Source organism: Etheostoma cragini, chromosome 3, assembly GCF_013103735.1.
Source record: "Etheostoma cragini isolate CJK2018 chromosome 3, CSU_Ecrag_1.0, whole genome shotgun sequence".
In the NCBI taxonomy this organism is placed as follows: Eukaryota; Metazoa; Chordata; class Actinopteri; order Perciformes; family Percidae; genus Etheostoma; species Etheostoma cragini.
In genome coordinates this window covers 21063738-21088708 of record NC_048409.1, presented here as the reverse complement: position 1 = coordinate 21088708, position 24971 = coordinate 21063738, and the positions used below count along the sequence as shown (strand labels likewise).

The following is a 24971-nucleotide window of genomic DNA, read 5'->3' as shown; positions in this document are numbered from 1 at the left end:
CATTATAGTACTTTTTATATATTTTTTAAAGTACACTTTTTACCCAGCGGCACAAGTTCTCCTTGATCAATCCCTCCTTCCATTCCGAGTGACCATCCATCCTTTCCCTTCCCTCTCTCCCTTTATGGTCTCTCACTCACAGTGAAGGTGCTCTTAGTGCATTCGCTGGTGCTTTGCGGTAGCCCTCCTCCACTCACGCTGGCGGGCACCCCACCTCCCACCCCGGGGCTCCTGTGACGGTGGGACCCTACCATGGTCTCCATGGAGTGGCTCCTGACACGCATGGCTCTCTGGATTATGGAGAAGAAATGGAGAGTGAATGGATGATAGAGAAGAGGAGATCACGAGGAGAAGGGAAGAAGCAGATGGGTAAAGGAAATGTCAGTGACAGGAAAAGTATGTGTGGAAGGACAGATAGGAGAATGGGTGTGAACAGTTCAATAAAGTAAAAGAACAAAAGTGAATTTTTTGGAACTTGCAAGATTGTTTTAATGTATGAATTAACATTTAGATTATTTGATGCTATTGCACAATACAGCCACCAGGGGACTCAGTTCTCCATTAATGAAACCAAGTGATTTGGAGTGAATGAGTGAACATGTGTTATTATTAAATTAAATCCTTATTATTCTAATTTTTAACATTAATTTTGTTCATTGATAACAACATTCATAACATTTCTTCTAGACTCCATAATGCATTCCAGCCGGTATCACTGAAATAAAAAAAAACAGTTATATATTTAATTTTTTGTCTTTTTTAAAGCTGCTATGTACTGCAGATCAAGCATGACGTGTTTATTTTCTTTGGAAGCATAAACACAAACAACATCATATCAAATAATGTTTATTAATTATGTGGCAATCCTCTGTTGTTTTTACAGTATTGCAGACAGGTAATACACAGTGACTGCAAGGATAGCAATGAGAACAGCACCCCCTGGGACCGACTGCAGAAAGTGCAAAGTAGCTGTCCATAATGCCTGTGAAGAGTAAGAGAGCCAAATTTTCACATTAGTCACACATATATAGCACACACACACACAGAGGAAATAACACATCCTATTAACATCAATTGGCCTTTGGATGAGGACAAAAGAGTGTAAAGAGACATTGAGGGATGATACAGAACCAGTTAGGTGGCAAATAAAAATTGAAAACTGAGAAGTATGATTCACAAAGAGAGAGGAAACAGTTTGTTTTACACATACATAAGCACAGTATTTTCACACACACATGCTATAAGGTATAAGGTGAGAATCTTCGAGCATGGAGAAAAGCAGGAGGAACAACACTACTGATGGGTTGGCACCTAAGTCGTCTTGCAGACCTGTGGCATTTAGATGACCTACAGCAAGAAAACATTACACTCTTGTGCATTAACAACGGTGATAAATTAATGTCACAGAGCTGAGGGAAGAATGCATGGTGTCTTGTACACTTCTATCCAGGTTCATGTTCACCTTGAAGGACTCTAGCAGACCCCCGTGTCCCCCGTTCTCCAGCTTGTCCTCCTCTCCCGCCTGGCCCAGACCCAGCATGGCCTGGCTCTGTCTGTGCAACTCGTCGTGGAGGTTGTCCAGCAGTGCAGCTCGCGTTCGCCCCTGGAATCAATTCACACACACCGAGAAGGTGATTATGGTCATTATTATAAACGAAGCTGAGCTGCGAATTAAGGCATGCTAGGGTGTTTGAGTGTGGCTGTGTCGCAGACGTGTGTCACCTCTAGTTTGGCAAATTTGTCGGATTTGTAGCAGGCATTTTCAGCATTGATCAACTTTGTCAGCAGGAAGTCTCGAAACTCGGGACCCTAGAGACAGAGGGAGAGAGAGAGAGAGATGGAAAAGGTAGTGTTAGGGCAACATTAAGGAAAGGAAAAGTTGAACTATAATCAGTGCCATAGTAGGGCTGGGCGAAAGGGAGGAAATCAGAAATCACAATATTCTTGACCAAATACCTCCTTATCAATATTGCAGCGATATTCTAGGATTGACAATTGGCGCTTTAACAAAATACTTTCACACTTAGATATTAGATAAATAATCACCTTTAATGTGGACATAGTGTCTAAGTGTGAAAAAGGCAAACAATTGAACAGCTAGAACAGTCTGGTATGTTCATAAAAGTACATCACTTCCCTGTAATGCAGCCGTTTAAACCAGTGAAACACAATGCTTATGTCATATCACGAGATTACAATATCCAAAATCTAAGACAATATCTAGTCTCATACCACAACATTGGTATAATATCAATATATCGCCCAGTCCTATACACGTAATACAGATTACACTATTGCATGAGTTTGATAAAGAGACTCAACTTATGATTTACTGATTTAAATCCTCATGTGCTTCAAGTCCTGTATCTCCCCCAAATGCTGCAAATCATTTCCTGATAAGTAACTGAATCTTCTGAGTCTAGAAGCCAGATTGTTTCTAGAATGCAGTTTCCCCCATTGTGACAATGAACTGATAGAATCATCAAGGCTACCTTTAAAATGCAAGATGAAAAGAAGGTTTACAGTTTTCAATGTCTACCCACAGTTAAACTGTTTTTAAATGAGGACATTTAAAATACATACAAGCTGTGGTAGAAGTACTCAGATCATAAAAGTAGCAATACAAGACTGAGAATGTTTACATGCACACCAATATTACACTATTCCAAATATGACAATAGTCCGAATTTGATACAGGTCATGTAAACAGCATGTTCCAGTTGGATATTCCAAATAAGGCCTTTTTCCGAATTTATAATTTTCCGATAAGACGTGGGATATTCTGGTATTATTTGGGTATTAGAAGCATTCTTTGGACATGTATACAGCGCATTCAGGATATGCATCTGAAATCAGGTTTTACCGCATTTTACGCTGAGTTTACTGCCTAACCCTAACCCCAAAACTGGAATATCATGTGCATGTAAACGTAATCAATGTAAAAATACTCCACACAATCCTGATTCTACTAAAATGACAGTTTTATCAGCTCTTTTTCTCACCTTCCTAAAGACAGCTGGGTTTGGTAGAGGGGGTCCAAAAGGAGGCACATCCTCCCTCGCTGTTACAGACACCTGTTGACATAAAACCCATAAAACGTTATCAGCACGTATTCCACGAGGGCTCAAGTTTTGAGCTGGAAAGATGAAACAACATCCGAGGCAAAACTTGAGAACACCATGTCATTGTAGCATGACGATTGTTTGTTAATTTGTTGTGTACTTTTTTGCGTTTATGCAGTTATTTATGTGAGCACAACAGCACACTGATGACAAAGACCACTGTCAGTTTCAAAATCAAATTTAGTTATTACAGAGCACCAGTAGGAGCGGTGTCATTTCACCACACAAGCCTTGCTGGTACCTTGTATGTTGTCTGTTCTGTACAGGGGTTCTCAACCTGCACCAGCACGTAAGCATGCAGGAAATTGGAGGCAATCATGTCGGGAACAAATGGTGTGGGCTCTTCCTGGAAGACTGTGGCCACGATGTCGTTTCCTATGTGTCTTTTCCTCTGGAGCTAAAAAAGCAGAGGGGAATATTCATAAGGTTGTAGGTTGGTAAACAGATTTGGTTTTGTTTAGCTTAGAGGGCACTTTTAAAACAAGAGCACAATTTATGAGTCTTCTACGACATACCAACCAATGGCCAGCAAATATATTTGTTTCTGAGGAGGGTTTTATTGGCTTCATAGCGAATAACATTTAGCTGCATCTGTGCGGTTGATCCTTTGTAGCTTAATCCATCGTGCCTTCAGTGTCACAATATTAAAGAATTGTCAAAGGGATGTACCTGCTGGACGTCTCCTTCAGTAAAGGGAAGCTTGGTTGACACATGGAACATAATCTCTCTCTGTCTGAAGACAGTGTAGACAGATTCCGACCCTGTCTGTCCGTGGGAAACATCCAGCCCACCACGGAACCTGTCACATTATCAAAGCACCCGTCACGTACTGTGTGGATTCCAGCCTTCAGTAATAAGATAAGATCATATTTGATGTATTTTAAATGAAAGTTACCTTATATTCTAACTAGCTCCAATGTCACCCAAACGTGTTGTACAGCTTTCTCTAATGTGTCTGCTACAATTTAAAGCCTCCCAAACAGTAAAAGTAACAAGTGTAACACAATAGAAAAAAGCCTGCAAGGCAATAAACACAGTTTGCAAAGCTCTGATTACCTGTCCATGTGGCATTTTCTTTTCTCAGATCTGTTTCGCTAAGCAGTTTATCCCGGTGGCACGCTGAGGCCGAAACAGCAGGACAAACTGCTCCAGAGTTACAGTAATTAAACCCAGCTTCTTTGCTCTACTGTAATGCCCTTCTTTTTAATTTTTGTGGACCTTTTATCTGGTCTCTATTTGTTTTGATGTAACTAAATCCTGCCTTTTTCAGTTTTGAATTACTTTTCTTTAATAAAATCACATTCTACAAATACTTTTACCCTTTAAAGTCTTGAAGTTCCATATTGTCACCCAGGGTACTGAGAAACTCCTTGAAAGCTGGCGTCTCCTCATTGTTCCCAAACAACTCTTCCTCTGATGTCTGTGAGGGGGAGACATGATTATGGTATGGAGGACAGAAAAAACTAGAGTACACTGATAAGAACAATACGATTGCTCACCTGTCCAAACTTCTGGTAGATGACTCCAAATTTGAAGGTGTTGTTCACCTCGTGTTCATCATAAGCCACTATCAACTGGGATCCCTGCGCATACACAAAAACTATTACTCCCCATGGCTACTTAATTCACTCAACTTTCTACACGTTCTTCTTGCTGTGGCTTTGAGAAAAACATGTTTTCCTGTTCTCCAACATGTCTCCAGGGCAGGTTTATTGGGGTTGTACATGTTACGTAAGGCTGATATGCGAAGAGCTGTCCGGGCCCTCAGCAAAAGCAGTGAACTCGTAGCTGCCTCTTGCCGCCTGAAACAGATGGTTTTTCTTTCCTGAGGCTCAGGCTGAAAGCATGCTCCATCACACTCGTCTGCCTGGCTCACAGGAGGAGAAACAGATCCATTGTGTCCATTTTAGGAAATTGTTGCCCTTTTGTGTCATCAGTCATTTTTGAATAATGCACTTACTGAACAGGGCAGATGTTTGAGAGGTAGGGGGCTTATGAGGGAAAAATGTGATGAGTTGTGTTATTTTTCTGGTTAAAAGGGCACGAAAAGGAGGTTGGAGTGAAATGTTGTTGTATGGACAGGTGGGCGATGCTGACAAAAATAATTAAAGGATACACTGCATCAGTTGATGTTATAAAAAATGACCCAGGCCATAAGCAAAGGGCATTACATTTTTGTGAATGAGCAGAATATATAAAACAGTTATTAATGAAGGTATGAAGTTGTGGCAGATATTATTGAATGTAGCATTAGACCTTTCAACCCTGCAGTGCCCCATTGTCCCCACGCAGATGAGGCGGAGACAGGTAATGGTAACTCATGTCAGCTTGAATGAATATTTATAATGGATGAGCTGCGGTCCGACTGGTAATGATGAAGTTGCAATGTGGGAGTTTAGGATAAACTCACCCGAGGGTAGAGGACCGGGTTGAACTTCAGCCCTGTGGCATCGTCACACAGAAGCTGAGAGAAGAAAAAGAATCATATAGTTGAGAGAGAAATCTCACATTGTATGGAAAGAATACCATAGTAAGATGCAAAAGGAAATGGTTATTTGATGCCATTGAGCTCATGCACAAAATCTTAATTAAATAAAAATGTCAGTAATGTACAGCCTTGGTTTGTCATTACATCTGCTTACAGAAGGTTATACCTCTCTCAGTCTGGATTAACAGAAGTACATTTCCAGGATAAAGCCTGACATCCGACACGCGGCTTCGTTCTGTTTGTGTTGCCGTACTCAAAATCCCTTCACTATGGGAAACAACAACAAACTTCAAACTAACAAGCCACACGCTGAAAATTGCAAGTTTTGGAGAAAATGTATAATGTTCAATAAGGCAGACCTGCTTAGTTCTAAGTAAATTATTGTACAGATTTACAAGGAAGATGTTTACAGCATCTACTATCTTACTGAGAAATGTTGGGCCGATTGGTGTAGATTGCTATGGACAATGTACACATGGCAATGCACTGGTAAGAGAAAATTACATTTGACCATGTACCCATCTAATTTAAATAGCTCACGTTACTGTAGTGTGGGAACAGTTAACTTCATTTCATGAGATATTGTCTTCCTGAATTGTGTTTTTATGCCGGTCTTTTAAGATCTTAACAACACAGTTTCAAGGGTATTTTTCATTTCGAACAGTTTTTGTAGATTTTAAAAGTTAAACTCTTTCTGTGTTTGAATAAATTATTCTGAAATTCTCTATCCTTTTTGTTTTTCCTTTGCCATGCATTCTCTCCCTTGTAAAAAAGGACCTAGGCCTACCAATTAAAGTGTTTTATTGTTGTCAAGAGTTTACAAAACTAGGTGGCATCGTCGGACAGCAGCTTTGAGTAAATCAGCAGCGCCATGCCAGACGTGCTTGGCAACCGTCGCTACACATACACTAATGGCCGAGCCAATAAACATTCACACACTGATGGCACAGCATCAGGAGTAATTCTGAGTTCAGCCCATGGAAACTTTAATGTGGGATTGAAACACCAACCTTACAATTGGTCGACAACCACTCTACAATCTGAGCCACAGCCACAGTGCAATCAACGTGTTCTAACCTGCCCAAACCCCACCAAGGGGGTAAACATTTCAGGGTTTGATTCAACCAAACACCTTTAATTATAAGATCAGTAAGCTGCTGTAAAGATGTCTTTCTCCATCAAGCTTCCTTAGCCAGTTCTCCAGCCAGCCTATATAAATCAAATCCGGCACTTTAGCTGCCATCATGTCTTGGCTTGAACTTGTAAACTATGTCTTACCTTGGCAATCTGGGGTACACTAGGCAGCTGGTTGATGCCTGCTAACGAGATCCTGTCATGGACTGTTTTGATCCTCGACCTGCAAAAGAACAAAAAGAGGAGCTCTCTGGTTTAGATTGATCAGAGATGTGTTCCATCAAAGAGATTTCTTAACTTTTATACATAGTTTATAAGCAATCACCGTTAGGCAATATTAGGAAAAAGCTATGATCATGAGTTTAGTCTTAACAGAGCAAGAAAGAAACAGAGAAAAAAGACAGCAGCTAGTGATGAAAGTGGTCTCCTACAGCACAACAAATCTATTCAGAGGTAATCATGACAAAGCATACAGAGCTGCAACGAAAGAGAAGGGAGGAGAGAGGAGTAGGACCCAAACATGTTTTCAGGAAAAGAGAGGCAGTGTCCAGGTTGGCCTCTTTCATTATTAATTGTCAGAGACGTTAGCAGTGTGGTTATGTGAGAAATTGACAGTTGTGGCTTTGATTGTAATGTCCTCACAACTATTACATGGTTTGTCATTAAAGACATTAATGTGTCATATTTTACATTTTGACATGTAAAATGCTTCAAATTAAGATACTATTACTGACAGTGCATGTCCCTCATTGTACCTGAGCATGATGCGCAGGAACTCCTGTCCCTCAGCCTCTTCATGTTTCAGAGACATGATGAGGTGGCCTATGCTGCTGCCCGTGCAGTAATAGTTCATGTGTTCCTGGATGAGTGTAGAAAAGAAGTTATGAGTGTGTGAGAGAGAGATTTTAGGTCAAACACAATAACAGTCTTTCTCATTTAAACACACACACTGATGGTCGTACGCAGACACTCACATTGCCTAGGAAATGTTTGCGGTAGGCGCGGGCGGTGCTATTACACTCCAGGCGGTAGCTGTGTCCCCCACCAGGGCTCATGCCCTCCCCGCCTTCCTCTTCCTCACAGAAACTGGACTCTGAGGAAGAGGGGGTCCCTGCTGGTGCCTCCACATCCTCAATCCAGTAACCACCAAACTGTGGCAGGATTACCTGGGGGTATGGACCACCTTTCTCAAGTACCTTGGACAGAAGGGCAAAAGGGAGACTGTGAGGTCGATCAAAGCCAAATATATGATTAAATGTAATAGCTCTGGGGAAAGGACATTTTTCCAGAATTGCATCTTCATAAATTAAGCTTGGAAAGCACTTCTACTTTAAATGTCTTGTAATCTTTTGTCAGAAACACTCCTAAATAGTAGGTACACATGATAGGGGTGTAAATGTGTGTTATGAGTGTATTGTGTGAGTGAAAAATGACTCACATCTTCTATCCGTGGGTAGGGGATGTAGTCATCCTGTCAGATAGAGGACACATACTGTTAAAGGGAGTCATTTTAACACAGGTGAACTCTACTGACTTTCACAACAATGATACAGTTGCGAGCACAGTCACCAACACAGGAACAGAAAGGACAACTTATAATGCCAAACGGACTTCAAGGTGATGATGCAACAGCCTGAAATGCACATTCTTCAGCAAACATCAATGAGGGCGTGTCATCCCTTGATGATATCCAAGCTGTTTTCATTTAGTAGCCCCTGAGGTTAAGAGCTGTTATGAGCCTGTAGTTATTTGGCAGTCTGCTAGAGTAGCACAGCTCCAGTGTGTGACCTCTAAATACTGCTGAGGTCCGTCTCCACCGCTAAGGCCGCAGCGCTACGGACAGCCAGTCATTTATATTCTGCAGCAGCTGGAGTCAAGATCCTGGCAGTCTAGAGAGGATCAATTGGCAGTTGGAGTTCATTCAACTTATAATCAATCAGATCAGGAGACTATTGATATTTTTGTAATTTAAAAGCCTTGAGAAAAATTTGAAAATGTTCACGGCAGGGTTCAGAATCCCTCATGGGCTGACAGATGAGACAAGACCAACCACAGAGCAAGTCAGGAGGCAAGATGAAGCACTGATGAAATAAAACATGCAGAGAAATGATAACACAAACGGATCAGATGTGTACAAGTGTGTGGTGTCTGGTCACACCTTCCATCTTTTGGTCTCTTCAGCTTTAGGGACCTAATTAGTGTCCGTACGCAGCATGAGGACGGAAAAGAACAAGGGTCAAAAAGCAAGTTTGGTTTATTTTTGTGCATTTAAATAACTGTGCCTGAACATGGCGCTCTCATTCTGAGACCTCATTGTTTTGTCAGATGACAATTGAGTGATTCATACATGCTAAACAACTTTTCCGCATGTGCACACGCACGCAGGCACACGCGCACACACATACAGGTAATACAGAGACGTAATTATTCTATCTCTCTGAAATCATCTTCCAGACATGCTAAGTTGTCCTTGCTTTATTTTGTTGCCTTTTTTGTGACAAAGCAGCACTGAGACACGGATCGAGGCTGCAGTGTTTTGTATATATATGCAGATATGAAAGCCAATTTACACAGAGTAAATTGGCCAATTATGGTACAGGCCCAGTGGAACAGCTTTTCTACATGACCGAGCATAATGTAGAAGTGATTTAATGAACATTTGTGGGGATTTAGAGTACTGAACATACACACCACTCCCATCATGTCTAATGACACCAATCATACCAAAAATGTATTTGTCACAGTACAAGTACAGACACGTACACACACACACACACACACACAGACACACACACACACACACAAACACACACACACAGACACACACAATTCTCAGTATGGTCTGTAGTGGTGTGTGTCTGTCTGAGTGCATATTGATGGAGCCGCTGTTATTGTCACAGGGGAATCATCAACAATACGAGACTGATCACCAAGACGCTCTGAAGATGATTTAATCTTCAGTCATAGACAAAGAGACAAAGAGACAAAGATTAAGAGTGGACAAAGGAGGGAAAAATATAGAAGTGGAAAGAAGGAAAGTTTGAAGTGGAAGAAAAAAGGAGGGGAAAAAAGAGATTGGGATCAAAAAGGTGACCTTCATCTGCACCATCCAGATTACAGTATTGAAGCATACTTTGAGCACTGAGTTCCACATATGGCGGTAAAGGTGGCAGAGTTCAAGAGAGCGGGTCGATGCAGGCTTAGAGTCAAAAAAGATGGATGAGGTGCACAGTTTCTGTGTGTGTGTGTGTGTGTGTGTGAGAGAGAGAGACAGCAAGAGACTCTGTGATCACTGGGCTGTTTTGAGTGACTGTCATCAACAAGACACACTTTCCAAATAAGTCCACTGATGTCTTCAGTCAGCCTGTGCTTTTGTATCTCTTTGAGCAGCACCTTTCTAACTTTCTCCTTCATGATTCAAAATGACAGTATAAGGCTGGTCTTATTCTATATTTTTTGGGAGACAAATCACATAAAAAGACAAAGAATATGCTTTAACAGCTAGGCCATTTAGTTTTTTCATCCAACTTTAGTCAAACAGGGGTGGCTCTTAAGTAAAAACCATGACAGCTGGGCAAACTGAAGAAGGAAGCGCAAACCAACAATTTAGACCAACAGATAATCTTGTGCCACAAAAGGAATAAATTAAAGGGGTTATCTGTCATTTTTTCAAATATAAAAAAATAAATAATACAATTAAAAAATAACAGTGTCAAATACCCCAAAATATACTATGTGCCACACAATCAAGGATCAGTGTGCAATATGTGTTGTGGCAATTTGCTGTCCTGTTCTGGGATTTGCCGTTGTGTCATTGTGGGTTTTCATTACCATTTTTTTTTTGGGCTAATTTAATGTTCTGCATTTATAGATTGTTGCAAAGAAACTAACTTTCTCTAACTCAATCCTTTCAGCGTCTACTGGATGTGAACCATAATGCATAAAAGTAGGAGTCATTCTATACTCAAAACATGATTATTTCCATTGACTAGACCTGGTATGACTTCCTAATTCACACATCTTGGATAGATTTTATCGTGGACCATAAACCCATTGGATTTCACTCATTCTGGCCAGATATCCGTTGCCTTGGTCTTCCTTTGTGTTGGCATTTTAAACTCAGGTCAAATTATGAGGACTTAGGTTAACCTTTTCTAATATCTCTGCAGGGTAAATCCAGACAGCTAGCAAGACTATCTGTCCCTGAGTTTTATGTTGCATGACTAAAACAACTTTTAAACTGAAACATGATCCACCAAACAAGTTCCTTCCAAGCCTATTTTGCAGCAGCACTGTGGCTTTCCTCTGGTGCTTAGCACCGCCCAAGACGATTGTGATTGGTTTAAAGAAATGCCAATAAACCAGAGCATGTTTTCCTCAAATCCCTGAATGCTATGTGGAGTAGCCAGACTCTCCTCCAGCGCGCTTTGGAGGAGGGTCTGGCAAAGCGAGACTCCCCCCAAAAGAACCTCCAAGAAGCACTTCAACTTCTGGACCTTCCTTTGGCCACTTGTTCTCTTTCTTTTTCTGTGCCTTTCATTTCTCCTCATACCTTCTTCCTTCTCCTCCTTTCCCCTTTATATATATATCCCCATGTGTCCTCAAACTACTCAGACTGTACCCTTAGGGCCTTGTGGTGGGAGGTGGGGGGTGTGGGCACTGGTGGTAGCCGGGAGGGGGGGCTGGTACAAAAAAGTGTCATAGAGAGAGAAATACTTTTTAACATTTCATACGGAGAAGGAGAGAATAGTAATGCCAGTCCAGATCGTTTCAGTGCTATTCTTCTCTACCCCCAGCATGCCCATTACACAATCTGACCAACAAAGTTAACCCAGCTGGCTGGGCTGACCAACACTGATTGAATCATGTCTGTCTGACTTATCTTTGCATAGGTTAAATCTGGCTGTGGTCAGGGAAAATGAGAGGACAAACTTTATCTTGCTGTATGTTGAGTTTCACTCAGTGCAAGAATATCCTGATGGCACAAACATGCTACACTTCACATAACTTTTGCCCAATATTAAAAGCTTAGTCAAAGAGAGGGAGAGCAAAAGAACATAGGAAATAGAGGTTGTGAAAAAAGGAAGATATACAAGGAAAAGACTGGATTTACAGGAAAGGAGACAATGATAAAGAATTTCATACCTGCATCCTCTCCAGCATATCGAAGAACTCTGCAGACTGAAACAGACGGGGGAAGATTACAATACATGTAAAACAGTGTCAACAGTTTAACACTGCTAAAATTTGACTTTCAGAGCAACAAAATCGACCAACACCAAATACATATTTATTCCGTACAACAGCAGAGACTTAGCCCTTTACTTGACTCCAATTTACACTTTAAGCAAGTGTTTTGAAGCTCAAAGCAAAGCCAAGAGGGCAGGGCAGCAAAGAGACTTACAGCCTTTCACAACCATATGCGCACACAACTGATAAGCAACCATATCCTCAGAAAGTAACACATGCTCGTAGAAAACCATGTATCCTTAAGTATATTCCCACGTCTCTTTCTCCGGGGCATCCACCTTGGCACATAAACGAGCTGTGAGGGTGATAATGGTGTACATGCTTTGTGTCTTTGTGCTCACGTATAATGTGGAAACGCAATGTGTGTAGGATGGTTTAGACCATAGAAGTGTGTGTGTGCACATGAACAGTACACGCTAACTCACAAAAGATGTCAATTAATGACACCAAACTTAACTTCCTGTTAAAGAAAGAAATTCATTAAAGCATTCGTGGAAAAGAATCTACCAGAGCAGTACTATTTTTCCTCTTTCAATGGCTGCACAGTACACTTCTTTTGAATCCAGAGACCCACTTTTCTATAACCTATTTTAAAGGACCAGCCAATACCTCACACACACCTGGCACATTCAGTAGCGTCGTAAAATACAAAGCAAGAGGAACCGGGAAATAAATGCCTTACCAATGAACTGTAGCTCCTTAACCAGGAAAGTCCGTAAACGTTTTTACAGCCCTTTAAATGACAGTATTTTAGCGGTAATAAACTATAAATAACTACATTTTGATAGAACTACGGTAATAAAAATATAATCATATTACCCTACACCGGTTACCTGCTTATCATTACCACTGCATACAGAACCACACACACATAGAGAGCTTATCAAGGAGTTAATATTAACCAGTTAAAGGCGCTGTAAGCTGATACAGTGCTGTGAGCTGGACCTGCAGGGTCAACACCTGACAGCTAGACCAACAATAAGCACAGCTGTCTATATCTAGCTAGATAGCAACTTTGGCAGTCAGTGTGTGCTCTCAGCCAAATGCACATGTTATCATGAGGTGTGTGTGTGTCTCTGTCCCTCTGTGTGTGGTGTTACGCTTTACTGGGGATATTAGAGGGAAACTAGAGGTGGTTCATTCCTAAAAAGCAGTTTTTGCAGCTTGAGCTTTTCTTTCTTCTTTGAATCTTTTGAGGTGTGAGCGCCACGTCCTCACACACTGTTGACCGTGGCAGTTTTAAAGACACACTGATGCAGCTTGTCTTGGTACTATTTGAGTGGGATCCTGTAGTGCTGACAGCGTGTTCAATTATTATCTACATCTCTTGCAGTGACCAGACAAGAGCAAGGACAAGCAAGACCGATCTGTCTTCCTGCCTCCTTGTCAATCTAAAACAGGACCCGGATGTCTGTATTTTCTGTACTTGCCCTTTGTTCTGTCCCCTTAAGTGTATCCCAATCCTTATGTGTCCTCTATCCTCTCATAATGCTCTATTATCTTTTCTCCCCCTTTCTTTTCCTTTCCTACCTCTTTGCACATTTTTCCTCACTGTGTCTTGTCTCTATCCTAGCAACAAAACCTGCCTCCCTTCTCTTCCATGGCTGCTCACCTGACCGGCAGCCTCGTTGGCTGCTATTATTCACACATATTCATGTACAGTCATGGACACAATAACCGGCACATTGACAACAATGATAATAAGTCACAGACAGGGACAGTGGTCTCCATTTTCATGTTATCTTTGGCATTAAAGTGTTATTGAATTTAACTTAAAGATGCTCTAAGCACTGTCATGCGTGTTTTAGGCTACAACATATGTTGGCACATACAGCAAACATCTCCTCACAATCCATGAGCTGCCTGTCCCAAGAACAACCTTTAAAAAAATGCGGCCTCTGTAGACAGCCCAGGTTCTACAAATGGCAACAAAAACAACATGTGCCCACCTGCACCACAAAGCATGCACAAACAGTGTTCCAGCGTTCCAGCCAATAACCGACAAGTAGGATTTTTTTTTTTTTTTTGGGGGGGGGGGGTTGTGCACAGAAGCACAGAAGGGAAAGGAGGGGACAGTATAAGGAGGAGGGAGGGGCGAGCTAGTCTCGTTTTGTTTGAAAATACTTCTAACATTAACGAGATGTAACCTCAGCCAACATTGATTAGAGCACCTTTAATAAAAGACACTAATAAAATGGGAACAAGCTAAATTTGAGTTTCTTTCTGTCATTCATTGTTTATTCCTTTCCTCTATTCTTTAGTCCTACTGAGTCCAACTGCCATGTGTTCAACAGATATCACGCTCTTATTATATCCACAACAGCCACTTGTTGTTTTGTAGTTGTGTGCAGTTTAGTTCTATTTAAGACAGACTCATTCAAATACCCGCACCTGAGCCAAAGACAGCATCGTCCTAGCATGAACGTACAGTATCTTTTCTCCTGCCCACAAAAAAACTCCTTCTCTGGGTCAAAAAGGTGATGAATGGATGAAGGGATGAGCCTGAGCTGGCAGCTCTGGCCTCCACAGCTATCAGATGTACAGTAAGACCCAAACACCCTTACAGCACAGCTCTGTCAAATACCTGGAACACTGGCTGGCAACTGTATTCAATACATCATTCAATTTTGCTTTGACTTGGCCCCTGGGTTACAAAATATTGTTGTGAAATTCTTCACATGTGGGAGTAAAATGTATGAAAAGCTGCTATATATATCACATTAAACTGTAGAGATTTCAGAGATGTGGTGCTTGTTCCCTTGCCATGGAAGACATTTCAAGAAACAACTGTTGAATTTTAAACACATTTTGAGTGAGCTGCTACATAAAGCAAATAGAGAATTGATGAACTTCCACATTAAACCACACACTTTGCTCTGAAAACATTACAGAATAAATAGTTTACAGTAACAGACAGTGAAATGCACACTTACCTTAACAATAAAACGTTACCTTGGGTGGTAAAACATCTGAGCCCTCTGATCTCTCTGCCTACTTCTTCGTATTACTACCCTTCTATATTCGCAAAGGGCCTTTACTGTCACTCGCTTTTAATGTGTATTTTGTCTTTTAACGCCAAAAGCCTGAACAGGTAAGTCAAGTCATGCAGCAAACTGAATCTTGTGTGGAGACAGAACAGGTTATTCAAGTGTTGACACAAAACACATACACGCACATACACACACTAGGTCACAATCTGGGCAGGTCTACGTTTTGTTTAGCTGTGTCAGCAGTTGACAATTAATATTGAGAATTGTGTGAGTCACTACAAAGTGTGACACACACACACACACACACACACACACACACACACACACACACAGATGAAAATATACATCCTATTAACATCAACTAGCCTTTAGCCAGTTAGATGGCAACTAAAAAAAAAAAACTGTCCATTTTCATTTAGTTTTTTCTCAACCTGGGCCCCATTTCCCTATGCATATGTATCTAATAGACTGATGTTAACAACAGTCTTTGAAATGTGTCCAGTATTCTGGCTTCCCGGGTGTTATGGTAGGAGGTGTTGTACATTGGTTCAAGTCAGAAGTGTTACCTTTGGCGGCTCAATGCCCTGGGGCAGCCTTCCAATTGGGGGCATTTTAGCTGCTGGGTCAAGGTGTCGTGAGTCTTGTTCCGAATTATAATGACCTCATCCACATTGTCGAAAACATTTCAATTTGTGAACCACAGGACTGAAAATCGTTTAGATAACAAACCTTATTTCTGTAGCCTACTCTAAAACAACCCACTCTCGAAAAGCCTTTTCTCCTGACACTTAGAACTGAGTCTGTCAGAGGCACAAAAAAGGGTCATTCACACGGGTCATTACCCAAAATATTTTATTCTGTGGGGGCCTACTGATCGCTGGGACTTACTGATCGACCTACTGATCGCTGTGATCACTTTTTTTTCATTGGATTACGGTATGTTACGGATATAACGTTTTATGGTGTGACAGCGCTTTGTTTTTGCGTTTGGAGAGGTATCTCAACAGATTGCAGGTCCAACACTAATCATTGTAACATTTTAGTTGAATTTAAGTGCCGTCGCATTCCGCCACCATCTGTTTATTGCGTTCCAAGATAGCCATGGCGCAATTGGATTTCATAAAGTTGAATTGTTAAAGTGTTGCAATGTAATTTAAAGTCTGCTTTAAAAAAAAACATAAATGTCAATTTTGCATGTTTGTTTAGTCCATGTGTGCTTTTGCTGTGTTCCCCAAGTGGTAGGACAGGTCTCAGCTGTTACGAGTTCTTTTGTTTTTTTCTTTTACCATTAAAGTCAAACTCCGCCTATGCCTTTAGAGGCCACTAGCAAAGATTCTAGAGTGAATGTGATTTCTGGCGCCAATACGTACTTGTTTACCCAGCATGCTTTGTTGAATAGACTCAATCAGAGTGATAGAGAAAGACAGATTGGTGACACTCCCATTGGACTCTGTTGTACGCCTTTTGCTGCCTACTTTCGGGGTACGCAGCCTTGCATAGTTCCACATTCGTTCTATGGCATAAGACATAATTCATTTCCATTGCTGACCATCGAGTTAGTTCTGAGGTAAGTTGATTAAATAGCTACCTCTTTTGAATTGTCAACTGTCTACATTTTATCAGAGGCCCTTTATGATACATATACTGATCTTTATTTGTATGTGCACAGTGTAATTAGATATATTTTTAAAGTTGGTAGATGACCGATTGCCTGCTCTGGTGTGTCTCTGTGGTTTAATGCTAACTTTTATTGTTTCCCCACCATGTTTGTCTCTTATATACACTATGTTCATCCCTCTTCATTCACTTTGTTCTTGTTTTTCCAGTGAGATACACACACACACACTTGTTGTCTCACTCTGCTTAATAATAATAAAAAAACACATTTAGTTTATTCATAGATCCAAGCATAATAAGTTGTAATTCTTTAATATATTTGATACATTGTGTATGGCTTTGTGGGCTGGACACTAAATGCTGAATGGACTGGTGCTACTTTGATTGACATAAACTGGTCCATTGTTTGACTTAAGATGCAAAATAAGCATATTGTTTTTTTATTTGATCACATTTAAAGATGAAGCCCTGTTTTGGCTTAAGCTATATATATATATATATATATATATATATATATATATATATATATATATATATATATATATATATATATATATATATATATATATATATATATATATATATATATATATATATATATATATATATAATATCCATGAAAGACCTGCCAGTCACTCTGGAAGTGAAAGATTTTATATGAAAGATATTTTTGTTATTCTTGTTTTCTTTTTGTTCTTGTTTTAAACTTGTTGTTGGGTGATTATTGGTTACATTAATAACAGATTATGACTTTTAAGATAACATTTTTTGTATTGCAGACCAGCGTTATACGACTACAGATATATTATCTGTAGTGGGTTCTCATTTTTAATTGTCCTCTGTAGTATTTTAATATTGAATGTTGTAATATAACTCTGGCGTTCAGTTGCACCCTACCACTCCAAATGTAAAAATCACATTTACAAACATGCAATTATGGAATATCAGTGAAATAAGTACTCGGGTATGTGTTTTTCATTTATATTTATCATGCAATCGCTGCTGTCAGTCCCATAGAAGAACATGAGAGCGCAGCGTGTGTTTTGAACTATACAGGCTTACATGAACCCCCTAACCACCCCTCTAGCAAGATTTAAGAGTGAACTCTCTCCCTCTATGGCGCTGGACTCAATGCTTTATTGTTTTATTTCATGTGAATACTAGTTTACTAGATGAGTAACTTAGTGTTTGAATTAATTCAGAAATGCAGGAAGTGTGCATTTAATTTCTATTTTATTGTGTTTCCACAACAATGTTAGTGGTAAATCTACTGAAACACCCCCCATAAGAGGGGATTGTGATGTCTAAGAGGAGAAGGCAGAGGTTAAGTCATGTACTTCATGGTTGTAAAAAACAATGGTTATGTATACCTTTTTGTTAGGCGCAGACCAGTACATAAGGCATCCATAAATTGTTAAGGAGGGTCATGCCTTTTTTTCTAAATAACTTTGGAAGGTCACTGAAAAATTAATTGCTGGTGAAGGGAGTGTCAGGTCCATATTGACAAACTATCCCAAAACTCCTCCGGTGGCCCCTTAAATAAATAACGAACAGTCCCTTAAGTGGCCAAAAATCAAGGGTGCACAATAACTCTATGAGGTTACACTGCAGCCCTGTTTGTAACGCACGTTCACCGCATTCTCGCTCAATACTGGATCAATTTCAAAGATTTTTGCTCCCATCAGGTTAAAAAAAAATTGTTTTAATTTAAATTACCCTTTGACCCCGTCTACTATTGCATATAAGTTTAACTTTTTCCTGACCTCCAAGCTTAAACATCCATCATCACCTGAAAAAAAACCTCTTTGTAACTGTAAAGAAGAAAGGAAAAGACAAAATGTCCTCAGAAAGAACATATAGTTGCAGTTCACACAGTGTGCCGCAGTGTGTGTGGCCCCCCAGGACACTCATGTTTACACCCTCTGTATTGGAAGCAGCAGTGCCAATAACTATGCGGTGTAGCAATAGCATGTATTCTGTGCAAACAGATGTGAATGAAAACAGATTTACATTTTGTGAAGATGTATTGGGTTGTTGTGAAATTGTACTGCCTTTTTGTTGCACCTGCAATATAATTTGTCTGTGGGGGTCATGCAAATGAGACACCATGATTAAACCAAACGTTTTTTTAATTAGCAAATGTTTATCAATCGTAGAGGCGGGACGAATGTTTTTGAAGAAAGCCAATGTAGTGTATTACTCAAATGTAAAGGCCACTGCACTTCATCATCTGTGGTTTGTTTCAACACATATTCCCCTCATACACATTTCAGCCAAAATGATACAGTCTCTTGACGGATCTGATGTGGACTGTGATTGCAGTTAACAACTTCTTTAGCAGTGTGACATTGATGATACATAACTGACCTATCTAGCTCACAAATTTTGGGTTTCCGAATGATAATTACCAGAAATCAACCACACATAGTATTGATGCTGGATTGATGCTTTCTGGCTTGAGTAATACCTCTCATACATTTTCTCTCATATGTTGTGTTTCCTTTGGTCTTGGACTGACCATATTTTCAGTAAGTCTTTCTCACCATGAGCAAAGCTTTTCCTTTCCGTTGCCCTCCTCTCTGTGCTATCTCCCTCTGTGATGTCTTTAGATTCAATAATGATGTCTTAATTCAAGGTGACATACTGCAGAAAGCATCTACTGCATCCATTCTGTATATCATCCTGCTAATCTGCCTCCCTGCAAAATGTATCCTCTTTTATCATGTTGGAGGAAAATGATAAATTGTCAGTGTGGAACAAGTGCAACGCAGTGTGAGTAATGAATGTCTAAAAACATCAACACCTTACAATCTCATATAAATAGTATAATGCTTTCTCGATATGTGCAGCACTATAATATGCCACTGCATGAATCAGTGTGACAAAACTGAGAAAGATGATCCTCAACAGTCTGATGGATTTAATTTGCATTGTGAAAAAATGTTTGGTTTTGCTCTGAAATTCGTTTTTCATACAAAATAGTACAAAACCAAAAAATCATGCAGGGTGTCTGAGCTATAGATTTTATATTGAACTAATTTTATTTATTAATAAGCCAAAAGAATACACAGCAAGTAAGAGCACACACAAGCAAATAGAGCCAATTCCAATTATTAGAAACTCAAGGTTACTGTCTCTAAACTTTTTTGCTTATTAAAATGATTTATTTACAATAATCAGAATCAATAGATTTTCTAATTGGCCTGAAGCTCTCAAGGGTGAAATATGTCAATGAAAACCTCTGTATATCAATATCTAGGTGTGTGTGTTTGTACACATGTATGTCCCACTATATGTGTGCATGGAAACAGGAATGAGAGGGTCCCACCTTCATGTTTGGCGGAGCAGTGCGAGGAGGTGAGGGGGGACATTCTCCTAGAGGGACAGTGGAAATGTTCAGCAGCTCCTGTTTCCTGGAGAAAAGAGGACAAAATAATGATGTTGATCAAAAAATTTCAAATTTCTAAAAGGTCACCAGGCTTTATTTTGATTCACGGTGCACTTTTCACAGTAATTTGATTGGGATAACACACTGGCCTTCCCTTATTTAAGTGTGTGGATAAAGGCCATTTTAGACAATTATTTCTCCTTTGATTACCCTTGCAACATATTCATGGCTTGTTGTGCACTCGCCATTTGCTTAACTGCAAAAGGACGTCTCCTTTTCAAGAAGATTTCCCGTGTCACACTTCTTCCTTTTTGCACTCACTGGGAGTAACATAGACAAGGATCGAAGGAAACTGAGAACAATTTATGAATATCTCTATTAAATACAGTATATCATCAAAAAATCCCCTGAAGAAACTAACAACAACGTATCCTACTGACACGTTTTGTCTGTGAAAAACTACAATTGTTTTCTTAACTATTTTAAACACAAAACTAGCCCACATTGCATGAGGAGACATACATTTAAATGTATTCATTAATTTAATACATTAACAGTGCACATTAATAAACATTTCTTTCAATAGCCAAAAGGCTATTTTTCATCTGCAGTCCCCAGACGGATGGTAAAAGTCACCCTAAAAAAAGTAAAATTACATATTTACATACAGTGGGACTTAAAAGTTTGGGCAACACAGGTAAACATTTGTTTTAATGTGCATAAAGAAGCCAAGAAAAGATGGAAAAATCTCCAAAAGGCATCAAATGACAGATTAGACATTTGTATAATATGTCACAAAAACTTTCCATCATTTACACTTTCAAAATACCAGAAAACTAAAAAATAGTGTCTGCAAAAGTTTGGCCATCCTGCAGAGGTTAATACTTTGTACATTTTGCAAAATTTTATAAAACGCTTCAGGCCCTTACTCTCTCATCTACTACCCCACACCAGTAGCTTGTTGGATGTGAATTAATCATATATAGCCTACCATATGTCATCCCATAACCACATTGAGAGAGCCATACGTTGTGAAACTTTTAACTTAAAAAATGTGGTTAAATATTGGGTCAAGTCCACTGTTGCTAGTCCAGAACACACTGAATGCACATTTCCCCTCTGCAATTAAACCAAAAGCTGTTTTTATACCAGTGTCGAAGGCTGTAACTGATTACTTCAGAATTAGTGGATGAAAGGATAAGACAAGAGTTTTTAATAAGTGCTTATGTGAAATTAATATTCCCTTTCTTTCATTTAATTATCTGAAACCATATTAGCTAATTGTCTATTCTTTCATGCAAGCATAAACACCTAATCACACACAGTTTACAAATGTGAAATAGTGAAGCTCTTTACAATTGACTGTCATAGCCTTTTAATTTCTACATGAAGCTCAAGGATACCCAAACAAAAGCGGGAAAGTTACAGCCAAACACACCAGTTTCTTACTTACAGTAGTCAATACGGGCCAAACCCAAATTCTTGGATAACCCCATTCATTCCACTATCAAGAGGAAAATTCTGTACTGGCCAGTTCTTTCCACAGCTTTAGCTTTGGCACAACGCACCACTGTGTCGCCCTGTGTGTGTAATGGTGCAGTGTGCTAGCTCAAAGTAGCCAAGAGACAGGCCGAGACAATGCCAAGACAATGTTTGAATGAGCATGGCAAGCCAAGAAAAACTAGCAGAGTTTACAATGCTGAAAAAAGCATGTTTTTAGGTGGACACTGTTCAATATCTTTGTTCTGCGCAGCCTGAGGTAAAGAGGACACCGGGTGTTTTTCCACCACTGACCTGGGAAAAGGAAATGCTTGTTAAGACCACTGTCCTTTGGGCAGATCACTGCTGTGTTTCTATAGCTGCCCTGTACGGGCACGAGTATGACCAACTATCTTTTTTCTCCTACACACTCAATCACACCTGCACACAGAGAGATGCTGTTTGCAGAGGGACATTGCATTGTCCATGAGAGAAAGAGGGAAAGACGAGGAGTTGCTGTCCTTCCAGTCTGGACTGTCTCTGTGGTTATGAAACAACAGCTACGCTACTGCTACTGAATCCTACCTAGGAAGGGAGGGAAGGAGGGAGGGAATGCACACACTGGGACAGCAAGAGGAAGGAAGCCAAGAAACTATACTGGAAGAACAGGTCATGGAGAAAGTGAGTCAGAAGAGTGGACTGTGAAAAAGGGTTAGATGTGCAGTCAAGGCACTTTAAAAAAGGGGCTTTGCATCACATCTTGAAAAAAAGGAGGAGCCCCACCACCCATCGTGTCCTCCTTTGACTGGGGCACCATTGAGAGCAACCTGACCAGCTGCATCAGTGTGAGGGATGGGAGCCGCTCCGCCTCAAACTGCAAGACCCTGCTGGATAGATCATTAGTGTCCCCCTCCCCTCAGTCCCAGACATCTACGGAACCCGTCTCACCCGCAAAGCTTCTGTTCTTCTATACTGTTTGGTTTTGCCTTACTTTTGCACTAATTATAATTTGTTTATTGTATATACAGTATACTTATATTTCTTTATTGTTTATATTACTTATGTTTTGTCTTTACTTGTTTTGCCTCTACTTATTGCACCATGAGTCAGAGAGAAATGCAGAAATGACAATAAAGTTGACTTGACTTACCAAATGACAAGCCACTATCCTTAGGAACTATATTAACGTTGTACGATTCGGCACCTGCAGAGTACAATATTACAAATATGGATTGCCAACGCAAGAAGTAGTTTGTCTTTTACTGTAGAAGGTCAAATGTTAGAGTGTTGTGGCTGGGAGTGTAGCAAATCAGACTTTCAGGAGATCATCATGGATTTGCCCTAGTGTGTGCCTCTCATGTTTTAACATTCACAGAGTCACAGATCTAAACAAAGATGGTGCACAGAAACATGACAAATGCAAATTACATTTTCCTATTTTATCACCAATAGCTACGCTTTTTCCTTAACCTGAAATCAAATGTTTATGTGCCTAACACTGATCATACCCTACTTTATTTGTCATAGCCACAATATTTCTTAAACATTAACCTTGGCATGTGTAGATGCTACATAGCAGAATAAAAACATTAGGATTGGATGTAATCCCGGATTTCATAGAAGTGTTCAATACCAACATTATTGTCTGGTGATGGAGATTGAAGGTAAGGCCAAAGACAAAGGATACAAAGGGTGACTAAAAGTGGAAGCAATGGGAACACAGTAATAAGATATAGATACAAAGTATATTAACAAAGAGAGAGGTAGGTATCTTGGTGCAAGAAGGGATCAGATTATTCAATGTCATGATTTAAAAGAGAAATGGGTGACTCTTTAATGTTAAATTTCATGTTGTGTTTGAGGAAAAAAGCAACTGGGCTGTAAAATTCCATTTAAAGTGATCATATTATGCTCATTTTCAGGTTCATAGGGATTGTACCAGAATAGGTTAATGTGTTTTAATTTTCAAAAACACAGCATTTTTGTTGCACTGCACATTGCTGCAGCTCGTCTTTTCACCCAGTGTGTTGAGCTCTCTGTTTTAGTTACACAGTAACTAGGTTAGCACTGCTAACTTGTCAGAAGCAGAGGGCATGCCACACTAGCAACTAAGCTTTATAACGCGTTTTACAAAGTGACGCAAGCTTTCCCCGGATTTAAAGTAGTTTGTGCTTTTTCCGGAAGATAGTAAGTACCTTTTGGATGGACTTTGGTCTTTTTCACTTTGTAAACCTATAACAAGCGCAACAAATATATACATGTAACATAATAAAGGACAGTGAAAAAGCCAAAGAGCCTAATAGCACTTTAAACCTCAGGCTCTGAGCAGATACAAACAAAGTGCGGTGGTTGCCACACAGTTATATTATTTTAATACACATTAAACACTGGCTGCAGGGAATTTACAGCAGCTGTGTTGGTTTGTGTAACTGTTTTTGGTCAGGCACTCTGCCAATTACAGTGAAGTCACCTCTAAAAAAAACTCTTCATCTACAACACTAAACATGGTCTTTAAAGGAAAGTTAACTCAAGCCTCTGTCACCTCAAGCTAAGATTAAGTTGTAAATCTGCTGGGCTAAAATAGGGCAGATCATGCTCCACATTATCAAACGGGTACAAGCTGTACATCCTTGTCTATACTCCTGCTTCCGTTTGGTTACCGCTAATTATTGTTAATTCAACATTAATAACATCGACACAGTCATCATGTTTATCTAATGATGCCGGTAATGTCTCTGTGTGTGTGTGTGTGTGTGTGTGTGTGTGTGTGTGTGTGTGTGTGTGTGTGTGAGAGAGAGCGAAAGAGAGACAGATGCTACATCTCTGTAATTTCGTGTATTGATTAGACCCTTGAGATACGATTAGGACAGCAGGACAAAAGGCACAGGCCAGGATACAGTGAAGGGATGAGTGTGTGTGCACTAAGAAAAAAGGTTACAACACCTCCCCACAGGATGGACTGATCTCAAGAAGAGGAGATAGGGGGATAAAAAACAGGAAATCAGGGTGATGGAGGCTGTAGAGAGGATAAATATAAAGAACGGAGGACAGAGACAATGAGATCAAGGAGAGGTAAACTGTGGGCCTCGGATATGAAGCTTACTGCGCACTCCTGTTTCCAGTTGGGCTTAACATTTTTTGTTAAACTAGATAGGAGACTGACCCTGATGTCAATTTGCCAATTAGACAACGAATGTTTTCTGTAATGGAATTAATAGAACAATAATTGGAGACAGAGAAAAGGAGAAAGATGAGGGTTGTGTAGAGAAGGAGACCGTGGAGGGCAGGGAACATAAGGCAGCCTGCTGTGGAGGGTAGGATCCATCAACCCTGATGTGTATTAAAGTAGACTGAGAATAAAGAATCACTTCGCACAGCAAAATCCTCTGCACCGTTACATATTAGACATGACAGTCACAACTCCAATAAGCACTTTAAGGGGGCTGATGTTACAGGAGGCATGTGGGAAAGGTGATGCCCATTGCTTAATATAAACAAAGATA

The 24971-nt window shown here is 40.0% G+C and overlaps 1 protein-coding gene across 10 annotated transcripts in view; it reads right to left on the bottom strand.

Annotated features, from left to right (window-relative positions):
- LOC117942502 (rap1 GTPase-activating protein 2-like) overlaps window positions 1-24971 on the bottom strand; it is an 85346-nt gene that overhangs the window by 4724 nt on the left and 55651 nt on the right. For 3 of the 10 annotated variants that reach the window (XM_034867978.1, XM_034867977.1, XM_034867974.1), the window contains 16 exons: window positions 19930-20014; window positions 11890-11925; window positions 8903-8935; window positions 8183-8215; window positions 7719-7940; window positions 7500-7603; window positions 6889-6967; window positions 5533-5586; window positions 4622-4705; window positions 4442-4542; window positions 3792-3921; window positions 3364-3519; window positions 3003-3074; window positions 1723-1809; window positions 1463-1603; window positions 141-290 (listed from right to left, as the gene is read on the bottom strand). In XM_034867978.1, coding sequence (XP_034723869.1) covers window positions 141-290; window positions 1463-1603; window positions 1723-1809; window positions 3003-3074; window positions 3364-3519; window positions 3792-3921; window positions 4442-4542; window positions 4622-4705; window positions 5533-5586; window positions 6889-6967; window positions 7500-7603; window positions 7719-7940; window positions 8183-8215; window positions 8903-8935; window positions 11890-11925; window positions 19930-20014 — 1567 coding nt within the window. Of the gene's footprint in view, window positions 1-140; window positions 291-1462; window positions 1604-1722; window positions 1810-3002; window positions 3075-3363; window positions 3520-3791; window positions 3922-4441; window positions 4543-4621; window positions 4706-5532; window positions 5587-6888; window positions 6968-7499; window positions 7604-7718; window positions 7941-8182; window positions 8216-8902; window positions 8936-11889; window positions 11926-14927; window positions 15151-19929; window positions 20015-24971 lie in introns of those variants that run through there. The other 7 variants (XM_034867980.1, XM_034867979.1, XM_034867975.1 and 4 more) reach the window with 5 other exon arrangements.